The following is a 15,105-nucleotide window of genomic DNA, read 5'->3' as shown; positions in this document are numbered from 1 at the left end:
AAATGACAACTCAATTTTTTTTTTTTTCCACGTACAACAACGTAACGAATTAGAATACCACAAAGTTGGCCCCTTGAGATCACTCTGAACGAGAGTGCTCAGCCCAGGTCGTGATGAGGTCAAAATTTTGCCCCGAATCGCCAGCGAGAAACCGAAAGGTTGAGAAGTTACTAGCTGGAACGCACTGCTCAATGCACCTGTATTAGCGTTTACCTTTCCTTTTTTTTCTGTAGCGAACGTCAAAGTTGCGCTGTGGAGCAACATGCTCCACTTCAGTAACCGGCCACTTTTAGGCGACGATACCTATGCGGCACCAAGAGCGGCTCACACTTTCGACGTTGCACAGGGGAACAACGATACGGCTTGCTACGGATTGACTCCTCACCGCTTAGCTCGATATCGTGTTCGATCACCCTCATGTTTCCGGGGCGGTCCGAAAACACGTCTTCAAACTCGGAACCAATCTTTCTCAGGTCCTCTTTCTCAGGTCCTCCTTCACTTAAGCTAGGCTCTAGGTTTATCTGCTCCCGGATTACTTTCGATCCCACTTCGATTACCTCACTAGAACTCAAATTTTCTGCTTCCTCTTCCACTGAAGCATTCAACAACAGATTTACGACCGCTTGATGTTGAACGTATGGTTTCATCAAGTTGTAAATTTTGTCCGGCCACCTTCCTAATTTCACTTCATAATTTGTATCACAAGGCTTCGATAATACTTTGGCGGGCCCTTCCCAATCAACCTCAAGCTTGTTCCTTTTGGACGGCTGCAGCAGCATTACCTGATTATCAACTTCAAAAGTGCGCTTCTTCCCCGATTTCTCGTAGCGCTCCTTCGACAGCACTTGTGCCGCGTTTTTCTGGCTTTCCACTAGCGCTTCAATTTGGCTTTCCACTAGCGCTTCAATCGAGAGATCCTCACGCTGCTCTCGAATGAGCGTCTCTTGATCAACTCTCGGCAGCTCGCTCAAACTTTCCGCTACAGGCGAGAGCGTTGCAACCCCCTCGCTCTGACTCAATGGCGCCATGTCGTCTCCCCTTTCTACGGAAACCGCGCCGGCCGGTTCGACGACGGGCCGCTCGCGTGACTGCTCACATGACTCATGCGGAAGCTTTCCTTTCTGGGGTTCCGTCGACCCGCCGACAAGGTCACTTGAGAGTTCACCGCATTGAACCAGATCAAGCTGCCGCGATAGCTTCCGCGGTTGCGATCGCGTGAGGGCCATGCACGCTAAGTTGGGGAAGAACGATTTGCCCTGCTCTTTGAGAAGCTGCTCCGAGTTGTTGGAGAAAAGATAAGGAAAACGATCATTTAGCGCGGCAGACACAGCCGCTTCGGTGCGAAGCTCACCGAACGGGCCTTTAATGACAACCGTGGCGATTGGTAAGCGAACACTCTGCTCCTCGGTGACCTGCCTGATCCACGCGCATTCTCCTGTGAAGTCATCCGGAGACACCAATGAAGGATGGACAACGTCCATGGTTGCCGCTGAGTCTCTAAGTGCTCGGCACGTTTTCTCATTCACCCTAATTTCTTGGAGATACGGCTCCAACAACCGAATGTTTTTTTCTGATTCTCGGATCGTTGCGAAGGCAAACTTTTCCTGACAGTTTCTCGCGATGTGCCCTTCCTTTTTACAGTTGTAGCAGATTAGCGGCTTCCGTTTGTTTTCCGATTCAAATGCCTGTGTGGTAGAAACCTCACTCGATTTCTCCGTTTCTGTTTGCCCTTCCCCCACACTGTCCTTCGTAAGAGACGGGTCCTTCTTGAAATTACGGTGCGGAGCGGGTTTCCGTTGATCAGGTTTCTTTGAAAAGCCCTCTTTTCTGTCATCCTTTTCAACGCGCACTGCCCTGCTATGCAACTTTCGGCGAGTGAAATACTCCTCAGCTAACTCAGCTGCCTTGTTTAACCGTACTTCCCCAAGTCTGTCCTACAGCCAAAGTTTGACATCCTCCTCGATGCAGCGGTAGAATTGCTCCAATGCAACGCATTCCACCACTTTATCGCGGTCGTCATACACACCTTCGCCCTTGAGCCATTCAATTAAATCGGCCTTAAGACGAAACGCGAAGTCAACGTGTGACTCATTCCCCTTTTCAGCATACCGGAACCTTTGCCTGAAAGCCTCGGGTGACAACTTATAACGTCTCAAGAGCACCTCCTTAACCTCGTCATAGCTCTCAAACGCTTCCCTCGACAAGCAAGTTATCGCGTCGGACACTTCGCCGGGAAGAAGAGCTAGCAGGTTCCGCGCCCAAAGAGGCCGCTCCAAAGCGTTTCGCTCACAGACGTGTTCAAACTTGACGAGATACTTCGCCATGTCCTCGCCTACTACGAACGGTGGCAGTTGGTCCCGAATTCTAAAACCGCTGACCTGAACTGTTGGAGAAGCTACGCTAGGCGCCTGCGAACACTGTAGGATTGCCAATTCTAGTCGTTTCAACTCGAGACGCTCCTGTCTCTCGGCCTCCTCGCGACGTTCGCGCCTTTCAGCTTCTTCACGTTCGCGAGCTTCGCGCCTTTCAGCTTCTTCGCGAGCTTCGCGCCTTTCAGCTTCTTCGCGAGCTTCGCGCCTTTCAGCTTCTTCACGTTCGCGAGCTTCTCGCCTTTCTTCACGTTCGCGAGCTTCTCGCCTTTCAGCTTCTTCACGTTCGCGAGCTTCTCGCTTTTCAGCCTCCTCGCGGCGTGCTTTGATATCCACCCAGGCCTCATCGACTTCCTCAGCCAACACTCCCTCATCCTTCATGATCTCAAGGATCGCTTGCTTTCGTTTCGCACGGCCCAAAGTAATGCCGAGTTCCTCACAAATTTCGATGAGTTCCTTCACTTTAAGGTTCTCCATCGTTCACACTAGCCTCTTGCTGTTTGCCCCTGTTAAGAATCTACTTGCCGTACCCACTATAAGCCTACTAGCAAGACGCGCAAGCAATTTTGCACACTCCCGTGTTTACCCCCTCCGCATTAACTTTGGTTTCAAAGCGCTTCGACTTGGCTTGAAACGATCAAAGCTCCCTTCAATGCTTCACACAGCCCTTCTCTAAACTACTACAACCTGAGCTAGAGTAGTCTGGTGAACTGAGGGGAAAACATCAGGCACTCACCGCATCGATGTCGCTGACGCCGGCCGATCCCGCAGCTGTCAACCACTGTTGCGAACGACGGGCCTGTCCCGCCGAAGCCACCACTGTTGCGAAAGACGGACCGATCCTGCCGAAGCCACCACTGTTGCGTAAGACGGCGACGCCAACACGGTCCTGTAGGCGCCACTGCTTCCAACTCCGCCGGGAAGGTTACCAGCCGTTTGGTAGCGTATGTTTATCAGCTCGCGACTGCTTCTGCGCAGAGCTGATAAGACGAGCGGACGAGACTACGGTGAGTTAAACAAGGTTTATGTACAGCATATACATAGAGGCATTACAAATTCGGCACTGGGGCCGACAGAGACTCGAAGAGCCGAGCTCTCCTCTCTAATACATAGGTCAACTTTTCGCCTAAGACCGCCGACTCACACACATGTCGGCTCTCCGACATGGGGACTCCTCTCTCTCGTAGGACCGCCGATCGCGACGCGCCGCAGGGCTTCTTTTATTTACACCGGGTCCAACCAAAATGTCCAATCAGAAGCGCCGCTGGTCGTCAGGGCAGATTCCTCCAATGGGGCCGCCGCGCCATGCGTCAGACCACCAGACACGAGGACGCCGGCTCGCTGTCACGTGCGCAGCTGACTCAATGCACGTGGGCCAGAGGGGCGCCGCGCGTGTTCACGCCGTCGAGTTGATCACGCCAGGCGGACTGCGGGCTGGCCTTGACCCAGATTGCCTTTTCCAGAGGCACGGACGTTTGACGAGGACTCGCTGGCATAACACTGTTCAGGTCGGGCAGCTTTAACTCAGCTGTGGCCACTAGAGCTTCGGAAAGCGCCTTGAAGGCTTGCTCTTGTTCTGGCCCCCAGCTCCATCGTGCTGACTCTTTCAAGAGTGCAGTCAAGGGGGCTTGAAGGGCCGCACAGTTTGGGATGAACTGTCGATAGTAGTTCACCATGCCCAAAAAGCACCTCAGGCCCTGATTGAATGTTTGCCAGCGTTGGGTACTCCACAATGGCACGTACCTTCTGCTCGCACGGCAGAACACGATTGCTCTGAATGGTAAAGCCTAATAGTGAGATGCGAGTCTCAGCTATTTGAGCTTTCTTCAGGTTCAAAGTCAACCCGGCGGCACGCAACCTCCCGAGGACATCCTCCAAGTGGTGAAGGTGTTCCTCGAACGTTCGAGAGAAGAGGACGATGTCGTCGAGGTACGCCATGGCGTGTTGGCATTTAGCGTCCCCTAGAACGTGGTCTATCAATCTCTGGAACGTAGCTGCAGCTCCAGAACAGCCAAATGGCATGCGGGTAAACTCGTAAAAACCTCTGTGAAGGTGAACGCAGTTTTCTCCGCGTCCGCTTGCTCCATCTGAACCTGTCGGTAACTGCGGCTAGCATTTAAGGTGCTGAAGTAGCAAGCACCACCTAGAGGAGCCACAATCGAGTCAACGTTAGGCATAGGATAAGCATCCTTCCTCGTGACCTCGTTCAGCCAGCGGTAGTCCACACAGCGCCAATGAGAGCCATCTTTTTTGGGGACCATTACCACCAATGAACCCCAAAGACTGTTTGAGCATTGGACAACTCCGGTCTCAATCAACTCATCCAGTGCCTGGCCAATTGCTTTCTTCTTTGCCGCACTAACGGGGCGAGGATTGCATTTCCACGGTTGTGCATCGCCTGTGTCAATCCGGTGCCTCACCAGAGAGGTGCAACCAGGGCATTCTGTGAACGTGTCGCTGAAACGTGTCAACAGCGACGACAGGCGTGCTTTCTCGCGTTTCGACAACCTGTCCGGCAAAGGCGGCAGCGAGCCATTCGAGTTGCTGCTTTGCGGGGGGGGTCACCGGCATAGCCGAGACCTCGTTCACCACAGCAGCATTATGCTCGAGGGAAAGCTGTACGCACGGACCGTTTTCCGCCGCGCCGGCCAAAGGACCAGTCTTGGCGTCGGAGGGGGAGACGCGGGCCGCGGGGGCAGCGCTTGGTCTCCTTTCCTCCTTCTTCCGTGTGGCGTCTGGCGATTTACTGGCAGCCGAGACCACGAGAGGTGCAGCGAAAGGCCGTAGGGCGCCGAAAGGGCCGTCCCTGTAGCCTCTGCTTGCGACGTAAATCACGATACCTGTGCGCGCGAGAAAGCCGTGACCGAGAATCACAGGCACGGAAAGACCAGGGAAATGCACGAAGCGCTGTCGGCGTGCACGATTCTCCTAAAGCACAACCAACTGCGCAGCGCCGCACGATGTGGCGGTACCGCTGACGAGGTGGAACGCAGTGTCGCAAGCTCGAATGCGGACAGAGCGGTCGCGCAAATGAGCCCTAACCTCTTCATCGAACAGCGAGATCGAAGCCCCGCTATCCAGCAACGCCGCAAACTCTCGACCAGTGATCGTAAGGGCAATGAACGGCGCCGGCGTGGCTGGAATGTCATGTCCAGCGCGACGCGCCATCAGTGCCAGAGGTTGTGTTACACTCCCGTGCTCTCTTACTGCTGCAGCCACTGGCAAGGGAAGCTCACCAACCGCGCACCCCATTTCCCGACGGGCGAGCAGGCCCTTGTGTCGGTTGGGGTACGTTGCACTCTCGCGCGGTGTGACTATGCTCACGGCAACGAAAGCAGACCACGCCTTTTCCTCCAACAGGGGGGGATTTTGGCGATCTTTTAGAGCTACGAGGTGTCCGTTCGCTAGCCACAGTGGGGGCTCCGCGATCGGAGATCCCCACATGCACTGGAGCACGGGGTTTCCGTTCTTGTTCACGCTGCCGAGCAACGGTGGCCGCCCGGGCGTACGAGTACGGGTCCAGAGCGCGGTCCGACACATCGAGCGTGTCTCGGTCTCTCGCGGCAGAGGCCGCCTCATGATTCGGGGAACCCCAGCGCGACGAGTCACATACAGCCCACGCGCAACGAGGCTTGAGAGACGTGGACGGCGGAGGCGGCGGGCGACAAGCTCGCGCCGCCAGAATGTCGACCTGAATACGCTTCGCATCGGATGCCAGCTCATTTAGGTCGCGATAACGGGCGCTCCGAAGGTAAGCGGCGAAGGTTGGATGAGCCTCACGTATGGCTCGCTCCACCTTCTCGGCGTCTGATGCCGTGGGATCGGCAAGGAGGTAGAGCTCCTGCAAAGCCCGAACGTACTCAAGAATATATTTTACGGCATGCTGTGTGCGGAGCTCTAACTCGCAACGCATGAGGCGCTCGTATTCAGGAAAGAAGGAATTCGCTACGAAAGAGCGCCCTAAACTCCTCCATCAAGCAAGCTTGGTGGCTGACGAGCCGGTACCACCTCGCCACTTGGGCTGTCAGCGACACGGGCAAAACAGAGCCTAGCATAACGCTGTCGCTCAGCCGCGTAGCCTGCTGATAGCGGTGCAGCGCCTCGAGGTACTCTGTAGCACTGATTCGGTCCGAATAACCGCTGTACTCAGGCAGAGGTACCCTTAAGCTACTCGGAACGCTTGGCTGAGGGGACTTGGGGTCTCCCTTTAAAGCACAAGGCTGCGAGCGCACCGCTTCCAACAGAACCTTTAGGACCTGCACCGCAGTTGCGTGCAGGAGTGATTGCTCCGTCGCGGGCGCGGCTGTAACAGGTGCGCGCGCCTGTTCCCCAACATGCGCGTTCGACTGAAAAGGGCCAGTACACGACATGGAGGAGGAAAGGTTTGCGCTCCGACTGCTGCTTGAGGCCTCACGCGACTGGCCAACAGATCGACAGCGGAGCACGGTGGCCCACGTCCGTCGAAAGCATCGCCCACGCGAGTCTTGGGCCAGCGAGCATCGGTGAACGCGGCGACGTTGTCGGTTAAGCGAGCAGGCTCGCTAACGACATCGTCAACCCTTTGCGCACGCGACCACGGCGGGTCAGTAAGCGCGTTCCCACCAACACCTGAGTGCCCCCGGTAGGAAAGACTGGATGCGGCGATTTGAGCTGTCAACCGTGCTGCTGACGGGGAAAGGCCAGCGAGTGGAGACTGCGCCGGGGACGGGCCCGTAAGCGCGTGAGCCTCGAACAGCTGATACAGCCCGTTACTGGCTTGGCTAGAACTGTGGTCCTTGTTCAAGTGACTCGCATTACCGTAGGGGGCCCCGAAAAGGGATCGCTCCCGGTGAACGAAAGCAGAGGGTCGCCGAGAGGGCCGTACGCCATGCTGTTGCAGCCGTCCGCCTCGAACAAGATCAAGTCCGTCGCCACAAGATCGAACAGGAACGAGCGCCTCGAAGGGGTCTGCTCTGAAACCATGCCGAAACCAAGTTGGCCACCAGTTATGTGGAGATAGGTTTGCACAAGGCTTACCAACTAAGCGCAACCGTGTAGGGATGCGACGACCTCCACTGCTGCTGCGTGCGAAGACGCTGCAGCCGGGTTCGTCGATTTCTCTGGCATGGTGCAGAAACCACGCACGAGGCAGGCTAACAACAACAACGGGTTTATTAACCCAAGATGCAGCACAGTGCGACACTCACGGGCTTGCAGGCCGTATAGGGAACTCCGCAAGACCGAGCAAGTACGCTTGCCTAGGGCGCGACGACTCCCGCACAAGGGCCGAAGTCGAACGCGCGAACGAGAAGCCGCCTGCTTAGTAGCGCGTCAACCCCTCGTGAAGGCCTGAGAGCATCTGCCACGACGAGCGAATCGTCATAACACAGCTCGTAAGAGAGGAGGATGTCACGCACGCCCAAAGAGAAATGGCGCTGCGTTGTGACGTAAGCCCACGCAGCGCGCCAGCGTAGTGTGCCCAGACATGCCAGCGCGGGAAGGAGCCGACGGTCGACTCGCCCAGACCAAGAGGCGCCCTGGCAGCCATCTTGGCAGATGCCGGTGCTTATGCGCGCGCAGGCTACGCTGTCGGCGCGCGTGCGGCAGCTGGGGAACGAGGCGCCAGGTAGGAGGGCGCTCTTGATTCCCGCACGGGGTTGCCTCAAACCTTAAAACTGCCTTGGAAAGAATCCCGGATTGTATGCGCTAAAGCAAGTGTCTGAAGTTTCGAGTGGTGCTGATTCAAATATTCTGGATGCAATTCAAGCGTTGGAAGTGCTACTATGCCACAAGTACGCTTCACAAACTTCAGTGAAAGTAGAGCGTTCTTTTTCACGTAAAAGCAAATACTAACTGGAAGCAAGCACAATTCAAGCACGAAAAGCTTGAGATGATGCTGGTTTGTCATTGTTTTCACAGCTTTTCCCACAATGTCAAATTACCTCGCTTTTCACCTGAAACTGTTCAAATTATTATGCTTCTTGATTCTTTTCATGAAAAAAATACATTTAGCTTTCCCACTGCACAGAATTTGCCTGCTGTGTTTGTTAGAAGTTGAATAATTGTCCTGAGCACGATACTGAAGTAATTATGACTTGTGCCTATATATGCCTAAATGATAGTTTTTAATGCCTACTTATGCCTAAATGGCAGTTCTTAGGGCGTATTATAGGCATCTAAAACAATCATTTTTCGCACTTAAAGTCCTGGTCTCTATCTATAACATCTGTATTGATACTCTGCATGGCAATTTTCAATAATACTGGATCAACCTTACCTTTTCTAGAGATTAGCTTGATTAATTGTTTACGTAGGTGTGCCCTTGGAGGCTGCAGTGTAGAACCTTGTTGATATGTTTCAAAAAAAATATGCGGAAGATAAACGTTCCATCTAAGAAAACGTATGATCCAAATCCCGCAAAAATTAAAGCTGACAAGTTCAAATAGAGGTGTAAGGGCAAAAAGCATTTATTTCTAAAAAAAGAAAACAGTAACCTTCTGCTGATGCCTGTCACCCCTCGGCAAGAAAAGCTCCTTCTGAACACATTGTAGACCCTTGTCCACTTGTTCATTGGTTTTCGAGCAAACGAAGCTTTGTAAAGCTTCCAGTTGGAGCAAGGGATTTGGCGAAGTTAGCCGGTCGGTGCACGCTTTTGTTCTCGTCGCTGTCTTCCGATGCCTCGTCCTCCACCTCCCTATTTGCATCGCCTCACACCACCTCAGCGACCTCGGTGACACTATGCGGCTGGAATTCGGGATTTTGTCGTCTATCAAGACGAACTCAGCGAACGGTGCATTGGTGCCAGTGGAGAGGAACTCCACATCGATGTCATTGTCGATGTCAGACGCACACACCACAAGGTCGTCCTTGCTGCGCTCTGTATAATCTGATGCAAGCTGCCGCTGAAAACTGCACTTCCTACAAGAGCTGCTAACCTTTTCACTCGTCACATTGTCCGATGAACTGCTCAAATGCCGCATCACGTCAATAAGCGAAGTTCCCAGGTCATCACCAAATGACACACGAGCAAGGAAGAGCCAATCCAATTGAAACCAAGCCAAAAAGGCAAGTGCGCGTTGCGATGTGTTAGTACATTGGGTCCGTGCTGTGGTTACACTAAGGGGCTACACTGCTGCTTTCAGGCTGAAAGTGATTGATCATGCACTAAACAACAGCAAAAGGACCGCCAGTAGGCACTTTGGAGTCTACTAGTTTTGTGTCCGCTACCAATGACAGCAGCACAGGTAGCTGAATGTCACCAAGACACGCTGGGCCTTCCGTGTGCCTTAGACTGAGAAGAATGCCAAAAGTTTATTCCAACAGAAGGTAACTGGAAACGATTCGGTGTTAGATAGACATGAGCCCGAGTTTGGTGTCGTACACTAACCTTTTGCAAGCTCCCATTGAGTGACGAACGCTAACGCAAGCATTGTTCGCAGCTTTTGTGCCTCAAACAAATCTTGCCTTGTGTTGAACCTGTGGTTTTATTGAAGTCTTGATTAGTACTTCTCAAAGTTTTTAGCTAGTTGCTAGCGTGAGAATACAGATTTTTGGTCGCTTCGGCTTTTTTTTTTCCATTCCTTATGTTTTTCTACCCTCTACCTTTTCGTCCCTTTTCCGCAAAAAAAAGTGCAAGTGCATTATGCGAGTGTGGCATCCCTGATTTTTTTGCCAAGATACTAAGTGAGATACAAAGCACTGTGCTGCAGAAAATAACAGGCATTTTTTGAAATCTGAAGACTGACGGCTCAGACCGGTCTGAGTGTGTGAAAAGAAACCGCCATCGCTGTGCGACGGCAGCCTGGCACTTGGCCTTTCACAAGCACGCTATAAAAATGTTTCACCACACTTGAATGAGATTTTTGCCTGTGGAACGTATTATAGTACGGCAGTTTGCTGCGATGCCGAATTTCACTGCCGAATAATCAAACTTTCTGAGAATGTATTAAGCGGTATGTATCAGCAAATAGCGGGCATTTATAGCTTTCGCGATTTCGAGCGTATGAGCCGGGAAATCATATTAAGCGGGAACATATCAACGAGGTTGTACTTTATTATTGCTAATTTTACTCAAACAATGCCCTTTTACATTTTCGTTGATGTGGCAACGAAATCCGAGCTCGGCCTGGGCAGCGTAAATGTGGCAGAGCTCAGACCATTTCTAATATAACTGCTTATACTGTGAGGCTTCATGTGACCACCAGATCAGTGCGAGTTGAGTGTTAGCGTGCTGCCTAGTGGGGAGAACCACACAGGACTATAGGGCGGGCACAGTGCTGTTTGTCCTAGGAGTAGGGACGGTGAAATGAGCACCCTCTGCAAAAAGTGAAGAAAGTGGTGAAACTTGTCGCAAGTGGGGAGAAAAACAGCACCCCATTCACAGAAAAGCAACTCAAGCAGCCGCTTTTCTTTTCCTCTGCTTTTGTTTTCTCTGGGCGGCACCATGACGAGGTGCTCGTGCTACTAGTGTGCATTAATGCACGCATTCCCTGCTTTGATGTGACGACAAGCGCATCGTCTACAGTGTGAGATGTCATTCTCAAGCCTACTGTGTCTCACCACTCTATGAGAACCCTGCAGACAGATGCAGGCGGCAACGACCCCTTCAGTGAGTGCGTACCTTACTGAGGACACGTACTTTGGGCGCCCCTGTGTGCACTCCCACACAGTGGACGAAAGGGAAGGAGAGGCTATCAGCAAGGTGTCTGTTCATTCGCTGGGCGTGGCCAGTTGACCTGCCCACTGCTCTGCACACATGCTAATCTTTTGTTCTCGCATTTCTGGCAAGTGCATGAGTGTTCGAAAATGCGTCGTCAGCATTGCAGACCTAGACAACAGAAAAAGTGTTGGAGCACCACTGCGGCCTGCCCACAGCTGCTACATGTTCACTTATGTTGCAGCACCATGCGTTGCGCTGTGCTGAGTAATCATGGCACCTGATCCTTCCATCCCGCAAAAATGACAAGCTTTGTACCTCAAGACCGAAGCATGGCAGAGTAGATGACGTTGAGAGTGGTAGATGACGTTGAGAGTGGTTCTGTGCCTAACACTCTGTGCCATTGTAATACCTGGGCCCTGTTAATTCTGTTATATTCCAATAGCCACCGTACGTGGTCCAGACTGATGTCAAACTCTAGCAGCACGTGAATGACGTTTGTCACTTGGGTATCAGCACGGGTATCTGGACAGCGAAGCGTGATAGACCTACTTGGGCGAGCTGTGCAGTTGGTACAGGTGCTGCATGCGCACCGTCCTCAGAGAAGACAGGCACGACCGCACAGTGCCCAGGTGTGCCAGCACCGACTCGCGCGTCTGCAGCTGCACCTCGGCAGGGGCCTGTTGCAGCACGCTGGCCGAGAGTGCGTCTCCGTCGAGCTGCATCTCACTCAGCCACTGGGCCAGGAAGCACTCCAGCTGGAACATGCACGAGCCACACAGCGCTACGCTACATCAAGTTGGCAGGGCTCATTTACTTCATTAGCTACACTTCAAATGTGAAACATCACGTTAAAGTGGCTAGTCCTTGGGCTAGCTGCTTCCAAGTGTCTTGTGAATGTGATTGAAAAAGTGCTTTGGGAAAAAGTAGGACAGGACAAGAAAGATGCAACAGGTTTTATCATAACAAATGTTTCCCACCACGGAAGTACATGCGCACATTCTGGCACAGTAATCAATTTTCACTCTCAATAAGCACATGAAAATAGCGTCAAGTCACAAAGAAGTGCGATAACAATTGCAAACATAAGAAAGCTTAGAGGGGGGCACTTGTTCATTCGTATTACTGAAATGCAACATTAATTCCTCAATTAGGCAGTGCTCAGATGACAGACTGATACATACACCTATAGTTCAATACAACTTTGGAAGTCTCTGGCATTTCGTTTTCCAAGGGAGGATGCACACGAGTGCACACGAATCGGTGAGCCTTCCAGGCGGACGTCATGAGCCAAACAGAACACTGCCGGGTGCCTGAGCGGGACTATTTCTTCAGTTGTGGAGGCAATCAACTTCCACGATCTGTGCATGGTTTCTCCAAACTTCTGCAACTACATGTCATCGCAACAGCTGGACTACTAACATTATGAAATCTTGCACTCTTAAAAATGCTCTTCCAAATTATTCATACCCAGCTAAACATCGACTGCTCTAGATTCGTATCCATTTCAGAAACCACACAGTCATGCCACCAACATCCATTAACACTACAGGAATATTGTTTCCACACCAACTGCTTTAAGTACTCTTTTTTACTACAGTGAATTAGAGAATGAAATAGATTGCCTCTCATTATATCTAACAGTAAGGTTTTGAATATCTTTAGCTTTACTTGATCAACATATTCATGCCACTCATAGTTGACCCTTATGACTTTTTTTTGGATTTCTAAAAATGTTGAGTGATTTTTAGAATGTGTCAATTTATCAGTGCCATATGTAGTCCAGTTTCTCTTGTATTTATTAGTGACATGTTTTCAGTGAAGACATAGAAGGCATCTACTATGCACTATTTAAGTATACTAAATGAGTTTTGTCCCACAGCTTATGCTCCTACACTCCATGTAATACCTAATATAGAATATTTGTAGTCATGCATTTTCACTTATTAAATGTATGTATATTTCCTGTGCATTTCGGTTTCCCTCCTGCAATAGTCCACATTGTGACTGGCAGTATATAAAAAGAAATAAGTAAATAAATAAATTGTTAACCTGGCCAATGAGGTTCACAATACTGCTTCTTCTTTCTTGGAATGTTTCGCAAGTAACACTGCACAACAGATTGTGACTGGCCATCAAACGGCAACTGTTCTTCACAGCAAGCCCCATATTCTGAGATGATTGCGAGAGGCTACCAAGTCCCCTTTCGCAATCTACAATCTCGTGTGCTTAATGACTGAATCATTGCTTGCCTGTGACATCATTGTTGCACTGGCCACAATTGGTGTTATGAATATCTCGCTACACAGGAGTGAGCGAAATGTACAACCGCGGAGCAATTAAGGTGTGCCATTTTCGAGTGTGTGTTTGCTTCTACGGCAAAGCCAGGCTTGGCTGTAGCTACTTGAAATATAGGACGTGTTGACAGTGTTTATAATGTTTCTGAGCAATTCTTCACCCCCCTTAGGTGCGCTTCACCTGAGTGCACACGTGGGCAGATAAAAACGTGCCGGAACGACGGCCACTAATTTTTTGACAAGTTTAGTGGGAATGCTATTTGGTCTTGCAACAAGTGCTTCATCTGCCGAGTCAATGTTCAGCCACAGGTAGATGCACTGTGCGGGCGTTTTTTTGCACGTCTTGCTTGCGCGCGTTGTTTCCAGTTACAAAAGCATGATGGTTTAGCCGTTAGAAGAAATATAGGCAGCTTAGAGGACATGCGAATGGCGGTATGGGCCACATAATTTTGCATGGCATCAACGAATACTAATGCATGACATAGCCTTTGCCCAAGAACGCTGATACCTGGTGCAAATTCAACAAAGCTCAGTTCAATGGTGAACCATACGTTCACAAAGAACACTATCCGGCATCTGTACTTGAGGGTGTTAAGCCAATTTATGAGCAACTTGCAAAATTACTCCATGAGAAAACTCAAAACCGCAATGAGTCGTTCAACAATGTTGTGTGGGAGCGCACTCATAAAAACGTGTTTCTCGGACACCTAACACTTAAAATATGCAGCCTTGACACTGTAATAACCTTTAATGATGGCAATATAGCTTGTGTAAATGCACTGAACTCGTTTGGAATTTCACTTGGTCGCTACACAGTGCAGGGCCTATGTGCACTTGATCTGCATCAACAGTACTTCGCTGACAGGGCTGCGAACTACAGGACAATGGAGGCGAACGAGGCCAGATGCCTCAACTCAAAAAGAAAAAGTGATATTTGTGATGAGTATATGGCTGGTGCCTATTGAAAATGCTCTTCAATTGGCGCTTATTTTGTAGTACTTTTCAAATAAAGCATATTTTCCACTTTAAATGACATTATCTCAGAACATGCTTTTTTTTTGTACTTATGTACCTTTTCCTGAGCAACCACTGTATCTAGAAACATAGCCAGTATTGAGAGAACGTGCTACAGAACATGCTGCAGCATAATTTTTCTTGCGTGAGGAAGAACCCTTTTTTAACAAGACATCAAATACCAATTAATAAGTGGTAATTAGGTACCTCAAGTAAAAACATTGCAAAAAATTAGCATTATAAGTTTCAGAGATAATTCTGCTTCATTAAGAAGAGAAATGGCTTATGATCTCAATGATGGTAAAATAACTATTGTAACTTTTATGGTTATAGAGAAAGAAATACATAAAGTTGGCCTAAAACATACGGCAGGTATTGGGCTTACCCTGTTCCCTTAACACAGTGTAATCAGTGATTTCATCTGTGGTGTGCCACCACAGCAACATTCTCTAGACATCTCAACATGTTGCGGGCATGCAGTAAGCCATGTGAGTAACCCATAGTTCATGTTCCTAGAATGTTCAAACCAGAAGCTACTGTCTATGTCACTAAAATTAAATGCGAGACATCACCACCAACCAACAGCAACAAGGTTTGTTCGTTCATTCCACACATGTCAGAAGCTCCGTGAAGTCTCGACATGTTGGCATTAGTACTAGGTCGCGCTCACAGTTTTTCGATTTTGCTCAATAGCCAGTCAGCATGCACCAAATTGGCGATAGTCATCTTTTTCGATTGCAGAATACTGCCCCGGCAAGTGTGACACCAGTGAACTGTTGCAGTGAGATGC

The 15,105-nt window shown here is 50.4% G+C and overlaps 1 protein-coding gene across 2 annotated transcripts in view; it reads right to left on the bottom strand.

The window, feature by feature from the left end:
* Positions 1-15,105, bottom strand: part of LOC119172554 (CDK5 regulatory subunit-associated protein 3) — a 56,363-nt gene that overhangs the window by 21,222 nt on the left and 20,036 nt on the right. The window contains exon 12 of one of the 2 annotated variants that reach the window (XM_037423711.2): positions 11,557-11,762. The exons of the other annotated variant lie outside the window; for it this stretch is intronic. Coding sequence (XP_037279608.1) covers positions 11,557-11,762 — 206 coding nt within the window. The remainder of the gene's footprint in view (positions 1-11,556; positions 11,763-15,105) is intronic. 2 annotated transcript variants of the gene reach the window in all.

This window comes from Rhipicephalus microplus, chromosome 4 (genome assembly GCF_043290135.1).
Source record: "Rhipicephalus microplus isolate Deutch F79 chromosome 4, USDA_Rmic, whole genome shotgun sequence".
Classification (NCBI taxonomy): domain Eukaryota; kingdom Metazoa; phylum Arthropoda; class Arachnida; order Ixodida; family Ixodidae; genus Rhipicephalus; species Rhipicephalus microplus.
This window is presented reverse-complemented; position numbering and strand designations above follow the sequence as displayed.